This window comes from Hevea brasiliensis, chromosome 9 (assembly GCF_030052815.1).
Source record: "Hevea brasiliensis isolate MT/VB/25A 57/8 chromosome 9, ASM3005281v1, whole genome shotgun sequence".
Lineage (NCBI taxonomy): Eukaryota > Viridiplantae > Streptophyta > Magnoliopsida > Malpighiales > Euphorbiaceae > Hevea > Hevea brasiliensis.
Window position 1 is genome coordinate 7,750,094 of NC_079501.1, and position 25,441 is coordinate 7,775,534.

The following is a 25,441-nucleotide window of genomic DNA, read 5'->3' on the forward strand; positions in this document are numbered from 1 at the left end:
TCCGGGGAAAGGAAAAGAGTTGTTGGTGTCCAAACAAGCATGAGGTTACTAAATTTAAAATAGGAAGGAGGGAAAGCCTTTCTTTTTTTTTCTTTTTTTTTTAAGGGAAGACGGAATAAAACAAGGGGAGAAGGAGACCGTTGTCTTTTTTATGAGTTGGCCAATCACTGTAACAAAAACAAACAATCACCATGAATGATTCTGCCCCATTTCATTCTCTACAGTACTATCCCTACCTAATTTATCAACTTTTTCTTTTGTGTATATTTTTAAATATTTTAAGTGAAAATGATTTTTTGAGTATATTTAAAAATATTACAAATTATTTAAAAATATTCTAACAACAATAAACACTGTTAAAAATATTCTAACGCTAGTAACAAAGGTTAGAAAATAAAGTATATTTAAAATAAATTTAATTTAAAACATAAAAAGATAGCCATGATACATATATAACAACATAAACAAATAATATATATATTCCCAAAATAAGCAAAAAAAAATAGTAAAAACTAAAAGAAAAAGGGGGATATGTTCAAATATTGTCCTACTTGACCCTAGTGAAGAGTCCAGTTTTATCATATTTTAGTATTCCCCTTTACTTGTCCCTTTCTCATCAGGCTTCCCTTTTCGGGCCAGGAACGGCCAGGCACTCGAGTCAGGCTTGCCATGCAAGAGAGACCTGAACTTCAGGGCGATTTTGGTCATTTCACTACGCAAATCGTTAAACTGTACAAGTACACCCGTTTCAAAGCCTATCAACCAAAACAGCTGTAAGGTCACGCCCGTAAATCAGGCGAAGATTGAGGCCAATTACGGTTCATTTAATTTCAATATATCTTTCGAAGATCCAACTTTGCCATCCAGAAATCCCCCGATTTCCCATCGACGACTACTCCAACGAAAAATAGAAAAACAAGACCAACTAGAATCTAGAGAGAGAAAAACATTCAGCGAATTCTACAGACACAGAGAGAAAACACTACAGACAGAGCGAGAGTGTGTGTGACTCTGCGTGTGCTAAGGTGTCTGTGGTCTATAGGCATTAATGGCGGAGACTAAAAAGGAAAATAAATCGAGCGAAGAGAGCGTTAAGCTGTTTGTAGGTCAAGTGCCCAAGCACATGACGGAAGCTCAGCTTCTTGCAATGTTCAAAGAGTTCGCTTTGGTCGACGAGGTCAACATCATCAAAGACAAGACTACGCGCGCCTCCAGAGGTTCTTTTTCTTTTCGCATTCAATAAATCTCACATTGTCTCTCCTCTCTCTCTCTCTTCTTTTTTTTTTTTCCGCTTCTGATTTTTCTTTTGATTTGCGTATTTTTTCCGTGTACTTCACGATTTGTGGTGTTCTGAACCCTAATTTTGTGCTTGTGTGTGTAGGGTGTTGTTTTGTTATATGCCCCTCGCGTCAGGAAGCGGATAAGGCCATTAATGCTTGCCATAACAAGAAAACGTTGCCTGGGGTTAGTGCAAATTTCAGCTTTGTTACTTGTTTTGTACATTTTGTTCTCGAGTATCTGGCACATTGTAGATTAAAGTTGATTGGAATTTTAGCCATTATACTGTTAATTACCGATCTCGGCATTTTATTAATAAATAATTATTGAGTAGTCTCTGAAAGTGGCTGTTTATGACAATTTCCTAATGTAGTTTAGCAGTGAGGTAGTGTAAATTACTTGGGTTGGAATTATTTCTGCAATTTTTGATATGTAGCCGCTCCTTATTTAATGCATGGCATAACATGATAAATTAGCGACTTTGGTAATTGTTAAGTTAGTTGGCAATTACAAAGTCAATAATGCTGTTAAAAAAGTCTTTAAGCCTCCACATGGCAAATATGAAGCTTGTATAGTGCAATTCAGTAAAGAACTTACTAGAATATCTCGGTCACTCTTGCACCTATCTGTGTGGCACACGCGAAATAGTGCAGTTTTAGGATGTATAGAACAGTTAATTACTGTGAGGTTCAGGGTGCTCATTTCCCATTCACAAGGGTAGGTTTGCTAATTGCATGGCAAAAGATTTTGTTAAAGGAGCCGCAAGATTAGAATTTTGATTTGACAAAACGCATATCATGATTAGCACATAGAAAAACACATTTTGATAGATGTGGTGTTTGGAATGGTAATTTTTATAATCAGGGTGCAGCCTATCAAAACAGATGACAATTGAAAGAGAAGCAGGTGAAACTTTTTGCTCAAAATGAAGCTAGATTCCATTCATGATTAATTAATACAAAACGAAAAAACAGCCTACTAAAACTCTTTCCATGGGAATAAGTTCTGATGGAATTGTAGAATTATTTGGACACTTTTAGTACTTTAAATTTGTTTTTAATGCTAATGACTACAAAGACAAGGTTACAATTTCAATGAAGAAGAGATGGACCTTTCTTAGTTTATGAACATATTGTGGTCTAATATTTGCAGTTTGAAGTCATCTAGAATTAGCTTAGGTGGTCAGCAGGATGAGGCATTTGGTAGATACTATAGGTTCAAATTATAGTGATCTCCTCTTGCATCAAAAGGGGGGATAGTAAGAAAAGATCCTTAATTGAACTGCAAAAGTCAATATTAATGCATGATTTGTCCACAACTACTGTCATAGATGCACTCTTAAGCAATTTGGTACTTTGTTGACCTAGGTAGTACAGTGAATCAAGCAGCTCATATGAGCCAGTTTACTTTTTAACCAGCTGTCATCAAGAGTTAATTCTTAATGCAATCTCTTTCCAAAGGGCATAAGGGAGGTTTTAAATCCACTTAATTGGATTATCTAATAAATCATATATATTGCCCTATATCAGTGCCAACTTATGTTTCTTACTATTATTACTCTGATGCATCCATTTCTTTGTCTATCTAATTGAAATGCACCCTATTCTTTCTGTCCAATTCAGGCATCTAGCCCGTTGCAAGTGAAGTATGCAGATGGCGAGTTGGAAAGGCTAGGTGTAATATAATTTCATTGACTGTTTCATGTAGTTTTCTTTAAGATGATTGCTGTAAATTGCTGCAGTCAATATTCTTATTCCTTATCTCATGCTGCTTTTGTATTCATTGTTTTGATCTCTTTGATTTTGTATGTTATGCTTATTGCGTTTTTGAATGATTTTATACTCTCCTTGCAATCCAGAACACAAACTCTTTGTTGGTATGCTTCCAAAAAATGTTTCTGAAGCCGAGGTATCTGAGTTATTCTCTAAATATGGAACTATAAAGGATTTACAAATTCTAAGAGGTTCTCAGCAGACAAGCAAAGGTAATTATTTAACAATCAAAAACCTTCAAGTTATGGTTTTCAAAGTACTGGACTCTAATGTTCTAGCTGCTCTCAACTAATTACTTGGTAGGGTGTGCTTTTTTGAAGTATGAGACTAAAGAACAAGCCCTTGCTGCCGTGACAGCTGTCAACGGAAAGCATAAAATGGAGGTTTGTGATTAATTATTATTGTCTTTTTGCCTTTGAAATTTTGATCTTAAAAAATCTTTAGGGATTTTTTAATTGGTTCTAGAGATTTGTTCCTCTTACATTCGCATTTTGACTATGCTTGTTGCAAGATAAACTGCAACGTAACAGTTGCATGATAAAAGTATTGATCTATTGAAAAGTTTGCTAAACACCTCAGTAATTGATTTGAAGCGAGTTAGTTAGATAGATGTGGTAGAAAATGTAGCTGTAGTACCTTACTCACTTTAATCTGTATTGTAGTGAGATTCATGGGCCTGCTCGATGTCTTTTAAACTTTTCCATGATTTGCAGCCTAACTGTTATCTTTGTTTCTACTAGGGTTCAAGTGTTCCTTTGGTCGTCAAATGGGCAGATACAGAAAAGGAAAGGCAGGCTCGGAGGGCTCAGAAGGCACAGTCTCAGGCCTCTAGTCTGCCAAATGCTGATTCACCACATCCTTCATTGTTTGGAGCCTTGCCAATGGGGTATGTTCCCCCTTATAATGGATATGGATACCAGGTAAGTTTGCTGCCTCCAATTTGTTGGCAAATGGTTCAAACATTTGCAACACCTAACAATTGTTTTGGACTTATCAGTACCTTTTCTTTATCACTGTCCCAACTTCGAATATCTGGAATCTTGATTGCTTCTTTTCCTTTTTCCTTCTCGATCAAACTTCCTTTCATTTTTTAAAACCAAATTGGAGTTCAGACTGTGGTTATGTTGTCCTTGCAGGCTCCTGGAACTTATGGAATTATGCCATACCGATTGCCCCCTTTGCAGAATCAGCCTGCTTTTCATGGTATGATTCCTCCAGTAAATCAAGGAAATGCATTGCATGGTGGAATCAGACCTCATCTTGCCTCCGGTATGGGCCCTAGAAATTATGCAGTCCCTCCTGCAAGTTATGTTGGCTCTGCTTACGCTGCAGTGCCAGGTGTTCAGTATCCCATGGCATATCCTGGAGGAATGATGAGCCACCAGCCTTTAAGTGGGTCGCCTAGTACTGTACCAGCTGCAGTTACAAGCAGTAATTCTGCAACATCTTCAGGTGTCAGTTCAAGTTCCGGGGGTCAATTAGAAGGTTTGATCTGTATCATGGATCCAGATTTTGTCATTTTGTTTGTTATTCTTGGTGGTGGTATTATGCTAACTGTTCTTGTTTCTTTGACTTAGGTCCACCTGGTGCTAATCTTTTTATATATCACATACCTCAAGAATATGGTGACCAAGAGCTTGCTAATGCTTTTCAACCATATGGTAAAGTCTTAAGTGCTAAGATCTTTGTAGATAAAGCAACTGGCGTTAGCAAATGTTTTGGTATGCACATCTTCTAGTTACTTTGAATCTAATATTTGACATGTGGAGTTTATATCTTAATAGGCATTTATTTGCAGGATTTGTTAGTTATGACTCACCAGCAGCAGCACAAACTGCTATTAATACGATGAATGGATGCCAATTAGGTGGTAAGAAATTGAAAGTTCAGCTTAAGAGGGACAATAAACTGAGTAAACCTTATTGATCATAAGGTGAGTCATGGAAGCAAGCAGAATTCTATGTGATACGTGGTCACATGCAACCTGGATATAGGGGAGTGACTGCAGTATAAGCACTTTGGGATGGATCGATAATCTGTGGTTATGTGCATATTCCATCCATGTAATTGCTTCATGGGATTGAAATTCCCAAAACTTGTAATTCACGGTGCATTCTGCGCCCATACAATTTGTAATTTGTGTACCATGGAAATTCTTTAGAGATCAATTATTAATTTTTTGATTTTTCCCTCAAGATCCTCTGTTAATATGATGTTGGTGGAAACATCTTTGATTCTTGGTCATCCCCACACCCCCTCCTCTCTCCCCATTTTTGTTGTTCAAACTTCAAAGAGTTTTTTTTTTTTTTTTGAAAAAAAAAGATTAAAACTTTTGTTTCTTTTGCAATCAACTAAATGAATCATGGGGAAAATGTACTTGCTTTCTTGAAACTTTGGGGTATCAAGCGTGTTGTTTCCTGTGTTCTGCGAGCCTCTTGTGCATTGTGCTAATTATTCCTTCTTTTCTTGATGAATCACCATTTCAATCTGTGGCGTGACAGTGACTTTGTAGATATGGAGTAGCAATTATTAGTGTTCTGCCTTTCCATGATGTGCTAAAGTGGTGTGTCAAATCTAAGTTATATGAGTACTTGTTTAAATTGTTAATGCTGAAGGCCTGCGCCTATGTCCAGAGAATATTGAGGTAGTGCACTAGTTGTCTGCATGTTAGTATCTTATCATTTTGCTGTGGATTTTGTACTTTCTACTTGCACTGGTTGCTTAGTCTCATGCAAATATTTCTTGTGGCCATTTAGGTGATGATGTCGATTTTAGGAATTTATCAAATATATACATGTTTGCCTTTCTTGGAAATCTTGACTAATCTTAGTGGGCAAAATCACTAGGATTTAATGATGCTACTTGTGTAACATTTTGGTGCTAATTTCTTTTGGTCATTTGTCCCAAAAGTTCAGAGTTGCTGGTCATTTGTTGCCTATGATTCAGGTACTGTCAATTTTGAAGTTGTTGTTGCTTGCATTTAAATTTTCTCTTGATGGGGATTTATCTAAATGAACATTTCTTTTGCTAGGGTCAATAGATTTCAAGAAGAGCAAGAAGATTCTGCATCTCAGGTTTCAGCCACCACTTCCTTGACAAGGACTCTTTCACCCATGCAGGAGTTAAGAATGGAGAGAAACATTGTTGCCCAACTGAAATTTTGAATGTAAAGGTATTTAACCGTTGGCTTTTGATCTAAATAATTACTTATCTATGCACTTTGATGAACCTAACTGTAGGCTGAAGGAACAGTTTTCTCTTATCTGTCTCCTGTATTTTGGAACACGTCTTTGATTTGTTCATCTGTATCTTTCCTGGCTTTCTGATAGCATCATCTTAGTGAAAACACGTTCATGATTAGTAATAAAGCCCATAATAGGCGCCCTTTTGTCATTATATCTCACTCTATTAGGTATCAGGATGGGTGCCTAGCCCAGGAAGCACCACAAAATGGTGTCTAGGATTTTATGGAGCTTGGTAATTATATCTGTACCACTGCTTGCTACTTTGGAGTTTGGACTTGCCCTGGCCAGAAAAAAAGGCTGAAGAATGAAGTACTTGAATTAATGGAATTTTACCAAGTCACTTTGATTTTAATGCAGTCTGCCTTCTTTACAAAGGTTTTGCTTTAAGTTCATTTATGCATTTTGCAGGACTAGTCATTGGTTTATAAACACCCCAGGCCCACCCCCCTCTTCTTTTTTTCCAAGTCTTCCTCTCTCTCAATGATCATTGAATCCTATTATGAGATCTAAGTCTTGAGTGATTGGCTGCTTTTAAAGTTTTGATATCTAATGGTGTATTATTCACAAAGGCAAACTGGATATGATTTACTGAATTTAAATCCTTGGTTTATTATAGGCTTTTTTTCTATAGCAAAAGAAAAAAAAAAAAAAACAATTACCCAGTTAATCAAACGATGTTAGGCATTTATTTTTAATCAAAATAAAAATTTGTATAAAGTACTTTTAGTAGGAAAAAACATGGAGCCAAACCAAATGGGCCTTTTGTTTTTGTTAATTCATACTTCTGTTTTTATAACGAAATCTTTGGCAGTTTATCATCTTCAATAGCATAGGTTAACATTAATATGGCCATGTGCTCTTGTTTACCAGTTAGCTGGTTAGTCAACTATGCCCACTTTTCTAAACACTGTTAATACTCATCTTTATTCTTCTGTTTTGATATTACTTTCTCTTTATTTTCCTTGAAGAAGTTAAATTAGCTAGTAAAGATCCTAAGGATCTATATTAGAAATTTTTTATTTCTTGCTTTTGCGTTTCTTGTTACTGGACTCTAATGTATTGGATTGTGGTCATACTTTCGCTATAAGTTAGGCAATTATTTTGGTGCATTTTCTTGAATATGATTTCCACCACTGGAGTCCATATTTGAAAAAATTGCACAAAGAGTGGAAGTTTCCATTCAAGGGTAATTGATGACTTGTAATGTCCATCATATACATCAAGTGATGTCTCATTTCATCTTGTCGATGTGAATATAACAACTAGTTGAAAAAAGGCTGCCCTCCTGTTGTCGTTTTGTCAAGCATGCAAAATGAAAATTATATATTAGTGCATTGATTTCAGTACTAATCCCATATCTGTAAGTTGTAAAACAGGTGAGATTGGCAGGAATACAAATTTGGAGAAAGCTTCCAGATATTAGGAGGATTGCAGAGAGTTGAAAGTAACTCAGCCTATTATTTGGGTCATAACTATGCCGCAATATCTCGCGCATGGGCAAGGCTTCATCTGGCAAAAACAAACTTTTAGAAACAGGAGATTGAACAAGCTACCAAGTATGCAACTGTCATTTGTTTCTGTACTGGGTATGCAGATTATCAAATGAAAGATGTAATTCTGCGCCATGGAAAGCATGACACAGAGTCATGAAATTGACAATAAACAGAACTTTTTAGACTCCTAAAATGATTGATCAAAGGTTTAATCTGAAAGCATCGATAGTGAGTTCAAAATCTTAACTTTGAGTTATAAAATCGTGACATTAGATGGTTTGCTTGATTATGTTTTGTGATTTGAAGTGGAAAGAAAATTTTGATTGAATTTAATCTTGAATTTTAGTGGAAAACGTTTGTTTCCTCTGTGTACTAGAAGAAGATTATTGCAGAACAGGCAAAATCTGCAAATGGAGTGGAGAAATCAGATAGGATTTTACGAACAGCAAGTAATCCAAAGCAAATTTGGTGTGTAATTTCAATTTGAGCAGGTGGCATGAGTCAAGTGTGTCTGTCGGTTTGTGAAATGGTTGCGTGATGGATGATGTTATGGCGGTCCATAGAGTGATTCGCACTATTAATTTAATATTTGATTAGGAATTATTGATCTTTTCTGGCAAGCTTATCATCTTCCTCGTGAAAAATAATCAGCTGTAAGACGCGGAAATCTCTTGCTTATCAGCATTGGCAATTTCTAATGGTGGGACCATCACTGCTGTCCACCTTAGTTGTGTAAGACGAGTTTTAATTGGAAGGTTTAGGTTAGAATAGACTAGCTAAATAGCTTTTGCACTAGGTTATAGTTAATTTTTCATTTTTATTATTTTAATTTTTAAATACCAATTAAATTTTTATATAATATTTAATATATAAATCCTTTAAAAGAAAATTATAAAATTAACGTCTTGTTTTTTTTAAAAAAATGCATATGATAACTCCAAAAAAAAAAAAACTATTATATTAGTTAAATTAGTGGATGCAGGCGATTAAGATGAAGCAAAACAAGGTGAATCAGGTGGATTCTCCATTCGTCGCAATAGAAAACATGTGTTCATCGTTTTTGTGGTAAACTACAAGTAACGAAGTCACCTTGGAAGATCTTCCACGTTTGAAACACGCTAAATAAAATATGTTTTGGAATTGACTAATTATTTGTCGTGGTTGATATATATTTAAAAAAAAAAATTGTCTTACTTTAATTGTTATTTTAAAAAATTAAAAAATATATTTATTTTGTGAATTTTATTATAATTTTTTATTATTTTAAATACATTTAAAATGTAACGAAGAGAATTTCGCTCTAATTCAAATACTTCTGTTCAAATTCAAACAAATATTTTATTTTAAATTTTTGAATTTGAGAAATTTTTCTTTCTTCTAGAAGATTTTGACACTTCCTGTGTTTTCACGTCCGCATGCTGTTATTATAATATACCAATAATTATTTTTTTTGACTTATTTAATATTAATTAAAATTTAAATTCAAAATATCACATCTTTAAATATGATTTCAAATGTAATTAAATTAAATTGATAGTAATTACTTCCCTTTTAATTGCAAAATTAGTACCTCTTAATAATTTAATATATATGCTATCAAACTTAAAATTTAATTCAATTAATTTCTGTTTTTTTATTTTTCATTTTAAATTTAATTATTTTTAATTTAAAAAAATAAAAATTAAGCATAATTTTATAAAAATTTGATAGAATTTTTTTTTTGATAAATAATTTATTTTAAATTAAAAAAATAAAAAAAATTCACTCTGAAATTTTAATTATAAATGATCTATTAATTAATAAAATAACCTTTAAAGCTTATTCAGTAAAATTAAGGAGAACACAACTTTTACATTTACATGTGAGATATGATTCTCTCACTTTAATTATGTAACTAGCATTTTGCATGAACTATATGTAAGAAAATGTAAAAAAATAATAAAACAAAATTAAATGTTGTAACTAAATACCATAAATTTTTTTTAAAAAAAGGCAATACGTAAAATTAGAGGTGGGTGCTATTTAATTTAAAAAGAATTATTGAATTAATTTATTATAATTTGTAAATTTAATTTGAACGGAAAGGATGAATGCTGGCCTGGTCGTATGCAAAATCACGTTAATTTCCAACCGATAAAAGAAGCAGCCAACACGTAAAATCCCACAAGTGGACAAATGGTCATACTCGCAGAGGAGTAAATAATTGCTTCTTCTAGATGCTCGATCGACTCGAGCCATTCATCATTTGCTTTACCATCTTTTCCTTCTAGAAGATTAGGCACATTTGGGTTATGTCATTTCAATCTCTTTCTCCCGCTATCCTCTTCTCCTTTAGCTATCTTTTCTGCTCTATAATAAATTATTCTCTTTCTTGAGGCCGCCCATGAAGAAATTTTTACCCTTGGTAACTATTTATTTTTATATAAAGGCCTTGCCCATGTCCATGTATGGGAAATCTTTCGTCCAATGATACTATCAAACTCAATGGAAAACTTATGGTCTTTCTATTCCGAACAAATGGACGACCAGAAGGGTGTGGATTTGTCTTCTTGCTTGCTCCTTGAAGCTTCTGGTGATTCTGAGGTTGATTTTGATCCCAACTTAGCCATTAATGATCTGGTTGATGATGACGCAGAATCATGCAGCTGTGATGTGTCAGATTATTATTCTTGTGTTGGTGATCTCAGTAATGCCTGTGAAGTTGAGCAAGCATCTGTTACTCATGTGGTTGATGATCATAAGGAGGTGGAAGAGGAGCAAGAAGACGAGATTCAAGAAGACGAGGTTCATGGTTATCATCAAGAATGGGCTAATGGGTTAACACTGAATCAGAAATCATGTGTTTCTGTTGAGTCGATCAATGATCAAATGAATGAGATGGAGAAGAACAGGCTCTTCTGGGAGACTTGCTTGGCATCCTGAAGTCTGGCTATTTAGTTTTTTTTTTTTATGTCATAGCTTTCTAACCTTTTTCTCATTCATTTTGCATGACTATTTTTCTCCATTTTCTAGGTTTTGTTGTTATTACTGTTATTAATTTTTTGTTTTTATAGATTCCATGGGATGAGAAAGAGGGGATCAAGAGGTTAGGCATAGTTCAAATCCTTGATAGATAAACAATTGTACAGATGATATGCAGCTTGAAGCCTTTTTTTTCCATTTTGTAATTTGTGGAAGTGTGCAGATAATCTGCAAATCATACAACTGGTTTCATACTTTCATTCCATGATATGGCTGTGTTCTTCATGTTATTTTCTGTGGTGTTTGAGCAACTTCTTTTATGCTCCAGTAATGGGAATGCTATGAAGGAGGGTTTCAAAAAATGCCTAATTAATTAAGTTAGGATTTGAATAAGCCACTTATTGATTAGTCTCAGGTTGTCAAATCATATCATGAATGCTTCCATGCAAAAAGCTTTTCTTGAGAATAAAATTTGAGGGAGGAAAGAATTTGCGGAAAGAAAGGCAATCCATTAATGGAAGTGGAACTTTTGTCCTCAAAAGCGAGTAGCAGCCACCTAAGCATCAAAGATCATATATGGAAAATTGATTTATAATCAGCTTAGTGCTCCAATAAACACTTCAAATTGTGAAGAATCTTTGGTTGATTTTTCTTGTCCTTGGCTAGAATATAAGACAAACTTGATGATAGTAGATCTTGATGGGATCAGATTCCAATGTCTCAAGAGCAATAAAATGCGGTTGCCGGTATATTTCTCAATAAATTTATGAGAATGATCAGTTTAAAACTACTCGAATGCAAATAAACAAATATTATACATACATGGGTGGGTAGATTCATACTCATATCCTTTTCTGTTTGATTTTCTAATATGAACACAACCCATTTAAGCCAACAAAGCAAAAGTTCGATCCCTTGCTAGCCAGCCTCATGAAAGCCTTACAGACAGTGAATAATATGACTGAAAATTATCCACAACAAATTCAGGAATTCAGCATCAAAGACTTCTGCATATCTAAAGATACAGGCATGGAATTACACTTGGGTACATCATATATGAGTCATTCAAGTCTAAAATTGCCAAGACGGGCCCCAGCTAGTTTTATGGTTTCATCTTAAACGAAACATGGATGATGGACCCACTCTTCTTTGAAATCAAACAAACGTAACATGGACGACTTCCCTATAAAGTTGAACCAAGCGACGTAGGAATTGAGCATGTAGACTTCTGCATATCCTTTTGATAGAGACATGGAATTAGACTCGCATACATCAAACATTCCAGCGTAAGAACGTCAAGGTTTAGAATACAAATCCACACTACAGAAACATACAAGAGTTTTCAGCTTCTATCTGAAACTCACAAAACAAGCACAAGGTTCAGCCCAAAGCTGAACCATGACTCTCTAACAATCAACAACACTTGAATACTCCAAAGCCCAGACAATTAATGCAGCATTAATGTACAGATGCAACCGCGACATTAGAGACCAAACCAAACTCTGGAACGAAGTATTCTCCTAAGCACTTTCAAGAAAAAAAAAAAAGCCTAGATAATCGATTGCGTGGGCAAGACAGACTCAGCTAATTTGTCAACTGTCTTTACTTCATCAGAGTTTTCACATCCTTTTGGGCTTCTTCTACCAATTTCTTGGCCTACATCTATCATACTTTCCCTGGAGTCTTCTCCGTCACTTGTAGCTGAACTGGAATTTTCACTTCTGCTATCAGTAAATGAGATGCCAGATTCCACTTTAAACGCTGAGCAGGTTCCGGGAGATGCAAATTCTCTGGGTAAATCAGCTGGTGCTTGCTGAAAAAATATATAGCCAGTTCTGTTCTCATCCAGTGGCCTCAAGAAGCAATCTTCTATCTCAATCAATGACTCAGTTTCATCATCATCTTCATTATGAGGGCTATAATGGGCACGATCTTCTTCATAATGATCTGAGGGTGCCTGTCTCAGTTCACAACTGGTATCCATCTCTTGCTGACTTTCAAAATCCTCATCAGTTTGTTGACCAGATGAATGAAATGACATGGGCGAATATCCTCCAGTTTCAGTTTCTTCACGTTCTCTTTGTGTTTTCGTGATAAGAGTCTTGAGCAAGTTCATTACTTGTACGGCATGCATCAATGCCGTTAATGGATCAGACATCTAATTAAGGAGAAAGGAAGGAAAATGCATCAGTTTTATTGAAAATTTAACAATCGACCTAATGAACTAGCTTTCTGAAAGCAAAATTAGCTTCCTTGTATAATTCTCCTTTTAGCAAGAAAGAAATGAACTGAAATGTGCTAACCAAATGATGAGTGTATACCTGAGTCATGTTTGGAGCAAAAATCATTGCAATATTTCTGGCATTCATTTTATTGGAATTTTCTTCCTGGACAACATCAGTCATGAGGTCAATGGCCCAATTGAGCAAAGCAGATTCTGTTGGCTTTAGCTGCTTCACAAGCTCAACGCATTCTTCTTCAGTTTTACATTGGAGAACTTGTTCAGGGGAAAGCCCATCCAGCACCCCTGAAGGAAGCTCTCTAAACCACGCTTTTATAAGGCCTGCCAAGCAATGTACATCAATATCATCAGGCACAATGCCTCTGTTCAGCTGGTCCCTCACGTGCTCCTCTTGCCCATTTTCTGGGTTTATACGAAAAATCCCTTCTGCCTTAAAGCCACCAAAAGTGAAACTGTAAGACTATTAAATCAATGTGACATAACACGAAGTATCTGAATAGAAGCTGAAAAACTAATACCTTTAGACCTCCCTGTGAGTATAGCCTCTCCTGCATTAGCAAGAGAATTGTAGGGATACTATTTCCTCTTGAATCAAAAGTACATTGCATTGATTCTGCTGATACACCAAACACACTAGCACTGCAAAATTTTATGCATATACAAGTCAAAGCCACATAGAAAAATACACAACAATGAAGCAGCAAATATTAGTATTCCAACCCAGTTGACAAGTGAAATTGAGAAATGCAAAAGATCCTAAAACAATTGAGAAATTGTATAGTTAAGAGCACAAAATACAACTAATCTCTACAATTTTGGATAATTCTGATTTGTTTCTTTCCGTAGCATGGGGAACCTTATCTTATAACAACCCCCATCTTATTTAATATTTATGATGATATTGAACAGATAAGGGTCTTGCTAACTGACAGGAATCCAACGACAGTGACTATCATAGTGCGAAATTCCGTGGGTTTAGCTGCTAAGGAGGAAAAAATTTAGGAATTTTAAACTTGAAGTTAACAAAAGAGGGATCTCATTCATTATGGAGTTACCATAAAAATTCTAACAAATGAATTAAACAAATTAATAATACTTAAGCTAGAATTGAATTTCATTTCACTTGATAAAGCTACAATATATATACACACACGCACGCACACACACTAGTTGCTCAGTGCTATCTCACAGATCCACCAAATTAAGTACACTCAAATAATTCTAAGCAAAACCCAGTTCAAGTCTGGTGAATTTAAGAGCCCCTAATTTACAAAATAAGAAAAAAATTGAAGGGAAAAAAAAAACGGAAAAGGAAAATAACTACGAGAGGAGATAAACACTACCTAGCACTCGGGACCCGACGCGGGATCTCGACTTCGAACTCCACAGGCAAACCTAGAAACCCATTGAAGCGATCGAACGTGACATGGGTAATATGCTGAACATTCGTAGGCCACCCGATCTCCAAATGATGAACGTCAGGAATCACATCTTCTTTCTCCTCAAAACTGCAAGACACTGACTTCCTTATAGCTTCCAATATAATCGCCGCCATAGACAGCTGGTTCTGCTCGTTTTCGCTCCCTCTTGCACCCTTCGCTCCCGCAGCCCCACTAGCTCGGCCACCTCCTTTGTTCACCATGACAATGCCTGTCATATATAATTCTCTCAAGCAAGCAATTTATCAGGCTAAAAGGGTACGCAGTGTGGTCTGTCTCTCTCCCTGGTATGGATATGGCGCAGTGAAGTGAAGCGAACCGATCTGTGGTTGCGGTTGGTGTTAATAAGGGGTTGCATCGAAGAGAAGAGAGGTTTTTCAAGTTTGAAGCTGGTGCTCCAACGGCCACTCCTTTCAAATTTTTAAAGGACTTCACTTTAACTGTGCTAGTGGACATTTTTAACCTTTCAGTTTGCAGGTTTTATCAATTTTACTAAACCTTGTTTAATTATTCATCTTCAGAACATAAATCTTGTTCCTGGAAATAACGAAGCATAAACACTGTCATTAATGTCTCCATGCATTTCATTATAAGATTATTAATACCATTTTATTTAAAATTTTGACTAATACATGCTTGTGTTTACTGTATATGAATTTATACCTTATTTTAGTTAAATTTTATATGTATAGTCCAAATAATCATTTAAAATCACAAACCTATTGTATTCAATGTCCACGTTTTTGCTTGTGTTTTTTCTTGTGAATGGTATTGCAAACTTTTGGTTGGTGGTAGCCTGTGACAGTGAGACATTCCATTAACTCAATCCAATCAAATAAATTATTATTTAACAAAATTCATAAAATAATTCTCTATGTAAGTTTAATAATAATTTCTTTCTTAAATCTCATTTTTATTAATAATTTAGTTATTATATTTTTTCTTCTATTAATAAATTAGTCCTCAAAATTCACTTGTCTTATAAACTAATTTATTAATAAAATATAAGAATCAAATTGTTAATAAAAAAAAATTTGAGGAGTAAATTATTATCAATAATAAATCTGTAAGTTTTATTAAATTTTAGAAATTTAGTTGTATTTTATTATAAAATAATTCAATAACAAATTTTATCAAAACTCTTTAAATAATAATTACATTAATTTTAATTAGTTTAATTTATTAATAAAGATTAATTATAAAGTTATCCAGTATTATTTTATATATAAATAATTAACGTATATATCAAATAGTAATAAAATTATTACCCATATATTCATTTTTTTTTTGTTGGGTCGAGGGGTGTTAGCAGGGGATAGCAGTTTTTTGTTTAAATTAAAAAATTGAACCTAATTAAGTCAATTCATTTCAATTGGTTCGGTTTTAAAATTTAATTGATTCGATTCGATTTATAATTTTTGATAATTTCAGTTAATCCGTTCGGTTTGATTATTTTCATAAAAAATAAAAAAAACCAAACTAAACCAAAATTATTAATATGTATATATATATCAAGGAAATTAAAGAAAACCGAACCAAACCCTAAGATTTAGGTTTGATCAGTTTACAATCGAACCGAATCCTAAGATTTAAGTTTGATCAGTTTAAAACCGAATCGAACCCAATTAAAAATTAAATACTCAATTTATAAATTTTAATTTGATCGGTTTAAAACTGAACCAAACTGATATTTATTTATTTGATTCGATTCAATTTTTTCTTATTAATTAATTTAGTTTAATTTTTAAATTTTTTAATTCGATTCGATTTGAAATTGAACCGACCGTTTTCATACTGTATGTGTTAGGCCCTTTGTTGGATAAACTTTTGTCGTTTTGAGAACTCAAGGCCCAATGATCTGTTTTTCTCCCTCTGTTGACTTGTTCGTGATTGGCCCTCGCTGTTTTCCATAAATTCTTCGCTAATAACATATTAGACCTCAAAAATATTCTTCTCTTCCGAAAAGCCGAAAATTGCATACACGTTAAATTCAATAACAAGAATAAATTATTATTAAAATTATGATAATTTTAATAAAATTTTTATTTTTATATAAATTTAACATAAATACTCCGTAAGCAATAGAGAATGCCAAAGCGCCAATCTCAAAAATATTCTAATACCATATATTTTTAATTTTTATTATAAATTTAGATTAATATTTATTATGAATTTCTTAACAAAATATGAGAATAATAATATATTAATGTATTTATAACCTATATGTACATTGAAACTATTTATTTTGATTCATCATGATTAAAATTTCTAAGTAGTATCAATTTGCATTCAATTTACAATTAATTTTTGTGGGTATTGGGCAATTATGTTGTGAGACTTATAAGGCATTGGATTCCATTGTAAAATATGAAGAAGGTGATAATATTTTGGTTACTTATAGGTAAGCTGCCATAGCACTTTACCAGCAACTAACCAACATCGTTCAACTTTTTACCAATAAATAAATAATTTTGAAATTGAAATTCATGAACTAATTAATTTAGAATATAGATATTTATATTAGTATAGCAACTTTTTATTCTTTTAATCCCAATTAGATGGAGCCAATTTTAATTCCCAATGTATGTAATTATGAGTAATATTTATTACAGCGACGACTGTCTCCGAAACCAAAAAACATGATTGATTTTTCAAGTACATGTATGGATTTTTCTTTGAAAAGATAAAGCTTGTTGAATTTATTTTTTTAAATATTAAAATTTCAAAATTTTATAATTATATTTTAATTAATAAAAAAAAATAATTACATGAATTGTGAATTTAAAAACATGGAATCAATGGGTTTAATTTTAAATTAAATTAATTAAAAAATTAAAACATAAAATTATGAAAACGAAATTGAACTACACTATAAAAAGAATTTGCTCCTTTTTAAATTTCAAAATAAAAATTTTTGTAATTAATAATCAGTCATTTAAAATAATACATATTATTTCATTTTCAGAGTGCAATAAACAATCTCAGGTGATGCCACCAATTATAAACACACAATCCAATTAGCAACAACTAAAAAGAAAAAATCTCACGTAAAAGAACAATGAGGAGGAGGAGATCGAGGCGAAACGAGTCTTTGCCAAAAATTGAGGAATGCAGGGACTAGGGTGGCAAGCTGGATGACAGCACCATGTGGATACGGACATCTAGGTGGTCGAGATTAGCTGACAGCTTTTGGGTGAAGGGGCTCGCAGACACCTAAATATTAGTTGAGAGAAGAAAATAAGTAGAATTTAATTTAATCATATAAATTAGTTTAAAAGTAAAAAAAGTGTCAAAAGGTCAAATAAGATACATATTATTTTTATTTTAAACTAATATGAAATTTTAGTAGGTGATCAAATTATCTATAACTAGACTTAGGAGTATATAATGAGTCTTATAAGAGAAAAGAAAGGGAGAACGTAGATGATTCTTCATGAGGATGAGAGGGAGAGGGAGGGTAATTCTCTATGAGGATGAGACTGTTCGAATACCACTGCCCCTCATTTGTATTCGATTTTTTTTCTTCTTTTCCTCTCCCCCGTATCAGGTTTTTTTTTTTATCTGATAAAAAACGAGGGTTCTTCAAATAAGATAATCATAACCTTTTTAGTAGATATAAAGTTCGGAGTTATCAATTAACTTTTATAATTTAATTTAATTTCATATGAAAGAATCTACCATCTAATTTAATATGATATCCAATGAAGTGAATTATTAGACAATTCATTCTTATTTCTCGTTACACTTCTAAGTAAAAATAATATTTAATCATCATACTAAAGCAGAAAGTCAAATTGAAATGAGACAAGATCATCTCACTAGGTTAACTATCATGCAAAAAAGTTCAATAGTTATCAGTTTAGTTAGTTGTTTCTATGACAGTCATATTCCCATTGCCCTATCATGTTGGCAGATAAAAAAATGTTCATAGGATACCAACAAAAATATATTATGGACTATCATATTATTATTTTATTTTATTGTAAAGTAAAATTACTCATTAATTCATAAAATTTTATATTTTATTTAATATAATTTTTGTAAATTATTTCTTAAAAATAATTAATTATGAAAATTTTATTAATTTAATAGAAAAAATATTGTTACAAAAATTACATGTAACACAGTTAATTTTTTTGATATAACATAATTTGCTATAATAAAGGGATACTATGTTTTTATAATTTTTTAATAAAATTTGCTATATGTAATTTATATTAAAATTTTTAAAAAATATTACATGTTTTTTTTTTATATTAAAAAGCTTTACTTTTTAATTAAGTTAATAAATTTTTCATAATCAACAATTTTACTAAAGTATCAATTTATAAAAATTACATAAAATAAATTACAAAATTTTGTTATGTTATTTTATTTTATGACAAAATAATTTATTTTGTGATAAAAGTAAATAATCATAGAATACATATACACAGTTTTAATTTTTTTTCAATGATCAATCATATGGAATTAATATCTTGACATTTTAGTTAGGGACGATAATTTTTTTTAAATCTGATTTGATTCACTCCAAATTCAATTAATTTTTTTTTTATCTCAATTTGCGCGGAGCATGAATGGGGAGATGTCTCGAATTCCTGTAATTCGTTCCATATAAAAATATGTTATTTATTTTTTATTAAAAATAATTTTTTATATATATTTATATATTTAAATATTATAATTTTAAAAAATATAAATATATTACTAACATTACTTTTAAAATTTATATTTTTAATTTATAAATTATCTTTTAATAAATAAAATTATATTTCCACTTTTGACTCGCTTTTTTATCATTTCTAATTCAATACAGAACACATTGTGTAAGCATGGCAATAGTTATGAATGAGGATTTTTTTTCTCAGTTATCTAACTCAGTGTTTTTATTATATTTTTTAAAATCATTATAATTAAAGAAGAGAGAAAAAAAATTATATAATTAAGTGAGAATGTAAATTCTTCATAATTAACTCTCATGTATTAATTAAAAAAAAAATATCTATGTATTAGAATAATAAATTAAGGAGTCAACTCAGACCCGTTTGTTTCATAAAAAATATTTGAATATAGAAAATATTTTCATAAAAATATTTTTTGTTATTTAGTTGTAATATTAAATTAATGATATTTATTTATTTTATACATGTATAAGTGTGTTTATATTTTAATAAAATAAAATATTAAAAATTTAGAAAATGAAAATGATTTACTATTTTGAAAATTGAAAGTCATTTTTCTTAAAAATGATTTAGTTTTCCTTTGACTAGAAAAATATTTTTTGTTAGTCAATTTTTGTAAGTGCTCTCAAACATAAAAAAATACAAAAAATATTTTTTAGAAACAAACGGAGCCTCGGTTACCATTTGTTTTTTTTTATGTTTTATTAAATTAGTAATTAACTCTATGCACAAATATTGTATGTTTTTTGACCAACGAAAAATATTGTATGTTTATCATTTATAGAAATATGTAAAAAAAAAAAGAAAAGTTTCAAGAGGTTGGGGAATAGGAAAAGAGAAATTGGTTGAGATGTATATGGGCTTTTTTATTTTCACATTATCTTCATTATTCAAATTCCTGATCCCAACAAATTCATAAGCCCAACCCAATTCTTATTCAATTTCCCCCCTTGATTCTATAAAATTATATTATGCATTTTTTTCTTATTAAATCCTTCCTTCAACATTTGTTTCCAGTAAATATCATAAATAAAAAATATTTAAAAAAATAATTAAAAAAAACCCATAAATAAAAATATTTTTAACTTTGCTATTTGATTAATAATCGAGTTGTGGAATGCCTTCTAAAATAAATTCTAATAATCCACACTCCTCTAAAGATTTTTAAAATTAAAAAAAAAAAATTTGGCAACCCATTTTATTTCATTATGGAATGAATATTTGTGCAGTCCAAATGTAAAAATAAAAGTAAAACTGCTATGGTTTTTCTCTGGAAGAAAGGTCAATATTGCCTTTAATCTTTTAGGCAGGTTGAAATAAACTCAATTCTCAGATTTTATCTAAATTAACCCAAATCTTTATACTTAAATCTAAATATGCCTTTAAAAAAAAAAAAAACATACACTCGAATTTTTTAAAATTTTTTTATTAATAAAATATTAATTTATATATTTTTTAAATATTATAAATTATATAAAAAGTCCTTTTAAATACTTGACAATTACTCTTAGAGTCGAATCAATAATTAACAATTTAGTTTATCCTTTTAAGCCCTTAGACAATTATTCTTAAAGCCATATAAACTCTTATTAATTTAATTGATCCATTTAAACACCTATAAATTAAAAATTCGCTTTTATAAGCTTCCACTTGATACTGTATGTGCTCCATTAAATATGAATTCAGAGTGCCTAGTGCCACTAGGTTATCCAGCACCTAAAGCTCCTCTTTTGCATTTAGCACGGAACATATATCAAAAAACATTGAATTCAATACTGAGCATGTTGAATGGCAATAACAATGCATAAAACCAATATTTTCAATTATTTATCTTATATTACTGTAATTAAGTTGTTGAGAGAGAGAATAAGAGAGCGGTAAATAGTTTAGCTCTTAAGTTATATAACAAAAATGAACGTTAACTAAATGTCTATTCATCACGTGACTTTCACGTAATAGAGATTAAGTTTTTTTTTAACCAAAATTTTCAATATTTTAACTCTAAAAGTAATTATTAAGGGCTTAAATATATCAACTAAATTGACAATTACTTATTTAACTATAAAAGTAACTATTGTGGGCTCAAATAGATAAACTAAATTGACTATAACTTTTTTCACTATAAAAGTAATTGTCAGGGTTTAAAAGTATTTTTACTTAAAAATTAATTATTATTTTTAATTAAAATAAAAAATTTAATGATCCAACCCCTAAAATTTAGAAAACCCATACATAACCTATGTAGGAGGGAGCGTGAGGCGAAATATCATCCACTATAATTATATAAAATATACCTGGTAATGCCTAGGAAATATAGTAGAGTCACAATGGTCTCACTTAAGTACCACCTCCTTAAACAGTACTTCATACAATCATAATAGAATCAAACCACTGGTAAGTATCGTCTTCTTATAACACTACCACAGTATTAAGGATTTATGTCACAAATGCATAAATAGACAGGAATCACCACCCGGGTGATAACTGAGACATATTCAGTGTTTATTTCGAGGGTCATGGATAGCAACTTACTCTTTACAGAGTTTTCACAACCGTTATTACCATAGCTCAATGTCTATGTTCGGGATAGTGGGTACGTAAGGGGAAGGTGTTAGGCACCCTTTACGCCTGGTTTAACCTCGTTAATTTGAGTGACAGTCTTCTACTAATGTTTTTATAAGTATTGTTTATTATTCATTTATTAAACTTTATCCTAAAAATGCAATTATAATCCTACATACGCAAATAATTCACAAAAAGGTTGTTGTTTACACACAATTTTCATGTACAAGTAATTCCTATCTATGAGGTTGCTAATTATTTAAATAATATTTAAATATGATTAAAATTAATTTATTATTGATAATTTAATTTACAAATAAATTCAATTTCAAATAACCCTATATTTCTATTTAACCTAATTAATTAATTTTCACCAAGTTACCCTAATGATAATTAAACTAAGTTAATTATGTACATGTGTAATTTATTCTAATATCACATAAGCCCTAAACAATCACAACCTAATAAAGATTTATAACATACAAATTTATTTTATAATTACTAAGTATTAAATTGAATTTATTGTACATGCCAAGGTTAGTTTAATTTACAAACATGATTAATTTTAATTTACAAAGTATTTATTTAAATTAATTACATGTAAAAGTCAATTAAATTAAAAATAAAGTTAATTTTAATTTACCAAATAAAAATTATATTATTACTATAATTTCATGCCAATGGTTATTCGAGGAGTTTAAGGCTACTTACCTGTTGGTAAATGCAGTTATCATTGGGGCAAGCTACCCTTAAAAAATGGTATTCTCTTCTAGTATGGCAATGATATCCCTGGCTTACTCCCGTTTACCTCCACATAAGCTCCACGCAAATGCTCTCTTTGGTAATTATCTTAGGGCTATTTACCAATTTTGTTTGTAATAAAAAATAAAGAACTAAAGAAAATAAAAGAAATAAATAAAATAAATAAATATTAATAACAATTTACATTGGATTCTAACTTTAGTCTCTTAAAGGGTTAAGATTCCTAATTAGTTACAACTACCTAATGGTCTAAGTCTTCTAACATGATCAAAACACTTCATAACACTTATTGAATTAAAAGAACACAGAAAAATATATCAAATATCAATTAAAACTAAAGAAATACAAGAATATGCATAAATATACAATTTATAAATTCTGGCAGATTGATGGTAGCAAGAAATTCGATTTTTTTAAAATAGTTAGACATGCCTAAAAATCATAAAAAAAATTATAGAAGACAGCCTACATATCATACAAGATCATAAAATTTATAAATCAAACAAAACCCTAGCCGAATGGTCTACATAAATCGTAATTTTTCTAAATGATAGAATCGTACTATTTTTTTATAAAATTCATAACTCATTAACCACAATAGATATGAATGCAAAACCAATTGGAAAAGATTCATAAGATTCTGAAATTAATTTTATACACTAGATTTACACAAAAATATTAAGAAACAAGAGAGATATGGGCTCCACAAGTCGGGTATCTTACAAATCGAATTTTACAGTAACTCTAACTTCAAACAGCTATAACTTACAAAATACAAAAGCTTTTTTCAATAATTATTGAGCATAAAATTAATAGAATTTCGTGAATAATAGGAATATAATTTTCCTAAAATTTTTACAGATTCAAAAAATAACAAAAAATAATAAAAACTTGAGAGATCAAAAACTGAATATGTGCAAAGTTGTTTATCCCCTCAAATTAAATATGATTACATGATCTATATAAACATACAAGATAAATTGAAGACAAAGAACGTAGAATTAAAATATTGCGTGGCATAGTTCTTGAAAAGAAACCAATAAAAATTGACCTACCAGAAATCTTGTATGAAAATCTTCTTGGAAAAAAAAAGGAAGAATTCAAAGAGTCTTGAATATCTCTAAATTTCCTATAGCTCTAAAATATCTCTAAATAGCTCTGAATTTTCTCTCCCTCTTTCCCCCCCACCTCCCCTTCTTCCATTTTATAGTGGGGTATTTATAGGGTTTTGGGAGAGAGGTGCGAATGAGACTGGGATATGGGTAAGGTGTTTCAACCAACAGAAAAAAATGGAAGGCACCAATAGGGAGTGAGGAATTTGGGTGAGACTAGAATATGGGTGATGTGTTCGAGGGAAAGAGGGTGACAACAATAGGGAGCGAGGAAGAGAGTGGGGCCAAGGAGGAGAGAGATATTTTGTTATTTTAATTTTCAGAAAATAAATTAAATGGATCTCATTTAAAATTCCAGGAAGCTCAATTAAAATTAATTAGACTCGTTTAAGAACTGGTCATATTAAATTTAAACAAAACAAAATTTTATTTAAATTTAATTAAATTAATTTCTCTAAAAATTTTATTATTATTATTTTTTTTTTCAAAATTATGCCATGAAATTAATAATTCAACTCCATACCTCCAATTACATCTTACAATCATATAATTTTTCATCATCAATTTCCAACAACCTAACCTCCCCAAATCATATTATAGCGCGCGTCCCTCGAACTTATATCGATTCATATGGTATGCTATTGAATGACGATAACGCAAGAGAGATTCAAAAGCCACCAGCGATGGCGTCGAGGAATCTTCAGCCGCTTGTTCCCTCATGTCATCGTGTCTCCAGATCGTGCCACTCTTCCCTTTGTAATTTGAAGGTGGGTTAACAAGTAGTGTCAGATTTTAAGGAAAAATGGGTCTGTAGCTAGTGTGGGTGCAGTCATTGAAGGTGTTAAATTGGCCATTTATTGAGTCTAGTTGCTTAATTGTAAGATTCCCAAATCTGATCTATGTGAATTTGATCAATTATTGTATTATTACGCCTCATAATTCTTGCATTTGGTTAAATTATTAGTTTTTTTCGATAAATATCAATTTTGAGATTTCTGGGTCTGTTTCGCGTATTTGTTAGAAAATTTCATTGTAAAATGGGTCCATAAAGAAAGTGAAAAAAGGGAAATTTTCAAATTTGTCTTGATTTTTATGTTCTTAATTTATTGCTTCTTGTTGTTTAAATACATATTGATATTCTTCACTATAATATTTGTATTCTTAATTTTGATTTGTGTTTTGGGTTTGAAAGAAATGTTATTAGTTTTTGCTTTTTTCTATTTTTATTTTTATTAAAATATTAAATAAAATTTGATATTTAAAAGTAATAAAATTAATATTTTATTAATAAAAACTAGAGAAATTATTATCTAATTATTTAAAAAATAAAATTAGACATAGTTAATCTTAAATAAAAAAGATTTCAATTAATTTAGACAAAAACTCAATGGCAAATTCAAGTTTTATTCCATATTTTTCTCTTAATTCCTACACTGTTCTTTTAAGAAATTGAATTATATCAAAATTTTAAAAAATCAATTACTCAAATGCATTATTTTAACTGGCTTATTAATTTCATCTTAAGTAAAAATTCACCTCTTAGAAAATTCGAATGAGAATAAGCAATTTAGTTATACTCATGTATATTTATTAATTTAGCATTAAATTTTAATACAATTTCTCCTAAAAATGCAAATATATATTTTTTAAGATTTACTTAATGTGCATGAAAAATTATATTTTATAGTTTATTAAATATAATTTATATATATTTAAGGTATTTTTTTATATAAATTATTATTAAAATTATAATTTTCATACAAATAAAATGTATTAGATAAATGTTAACGGATACATTTTTATACCCGTTAGAAAAAACCATTTTAATAAACTTTATTTAATGTGTTTTGCAGTGTTTCCATGGAGATCAATATTATCAAATTTCAGCAAAAT

General features: G+C 30.9%; 3 protein-coding genes across 3 annotated transcripts; 2 read left to right on the top strand and 1 right to left on the bottom strand.

Annotated features, from left to right (window-relative positions):
* Positions 1-751: 751 nt before the first annotated feature.
* On the top strand, positions 752-7,981 carry LOC110658790 (RNA-binding protein BRN1). Its single transcript, XM_058152681.1, has 9 exons — positions 752-1,217; positions 1,382-1,464; positions 2,901-2,952; positions 3,137-3,262; positions 3,354-3,433; positions 3,791-3,970; positions 4,187-4,535; positions 4,628-4,771; positions 4,849-7,981. Exons 1-9 carry the CDS (start codon positions 1,049-1,051, stop codon positions 4,974-4,976), a joined length of 1,311 nt encoding a protein of 436 aa, XP_058008664.1. The 5' UTR covers positions 752-1,048; the 3' UTR covers positions 4,977-7,981.
* Positions 7,982-10,091: 2,110 nt separating this feature from the next.
* On the top strand, positions 10,092-11,017 carry LOC110658789 (uncharacterized). The gene has a single exon (XM_021816533.2). The coding sequence runs from the start codon at positions 10,255-10,257 to the stop codon at positions 10,708-10,710; it is 456 nt and encodes a 151-aa protein (XP_021672225.2). The 5' UTR covers positions 10,092-10,254; the 3' UTR covers positions 10,711-11,017.
* Positions 11,018-12,036: 1,019 nt separating this feature from the next.
* Positions 12,037-14,965, bottom strand: LOC110658788 (rho GTPase-activating protein 2). Its single transcript, XM_021816532.2, has 4 exons — positions 14,335-14,965; positions 13,510-13,630; positions 13,071-13,421; positions 12,037-12,907 (listed from the first exon to the last, which is right to left on the bottom strand). The coding sequence occupies exons 1-4, from the start codon at positions 14,646-14,648 to the stop codon at positions 12,299-12,301; spliced, it is 1,395 nt and encodes a 464-aa protein (XP_021672224.2). The 5' UTR covers positions 14,649-14,965; the 3' UTR covers positions 12,037-12,298.
* Positions 14,966-25,441: the final 10,476 nt, after the last annotated feature.

Bases quoted from the DNA above. Each gene is read 5' to 3' on its own strand.
- LOC110658789 (XM_021816533.2), top strand. From the start codon at position 10,255: ATGATACTATCAAACTCAATGGAAAACTTATGGTCTTTCTATTCCGAA.
- LOC110658790 (XM_058152681.1), top strand. From the start codon at position 1,049: ATGGCGGAGACTAAAAAGGAAAATAAATCGAGCGAAGAGAGCGTTAAG. The intron at 3,971-4,186 runs GTAAGTTTGCTG...TTGTCCTTGCAG, and splicing joins ATAATGGATATGGATACCAG to GCTCCTGGAACTTATGGAAT. The intron at 4,536-4,627 runs GTTTGATCTGTA...TCTTTGACTTAG, and splicing joins TTCCGGGGGTCAATTAGAAG to GTCCACCTGGTGCTAATCTT.
- LOC110658788 (XM_021816532.2), bottom strand. From the start codon at position 14,648: ATGACAGGCATTGTCATGGTGAACAAAGGAGGTGGCCGAGCTAGTGGG. The intron at 13,422-13,509 runs GTATTAGTTTTT...GGTGGCTTTAAG, and splicing joins ACTCACAGGGAGGTCTAAAG to GCAGAAGGGATTTTTCGTAT. The intron at 12,908-13,070 runs GTATACACTCAT...CTCCTTAATTAG, and splicing joins TTGCTCCAAACATGACTCAG to ATGTCTGATCCATTAACGGC.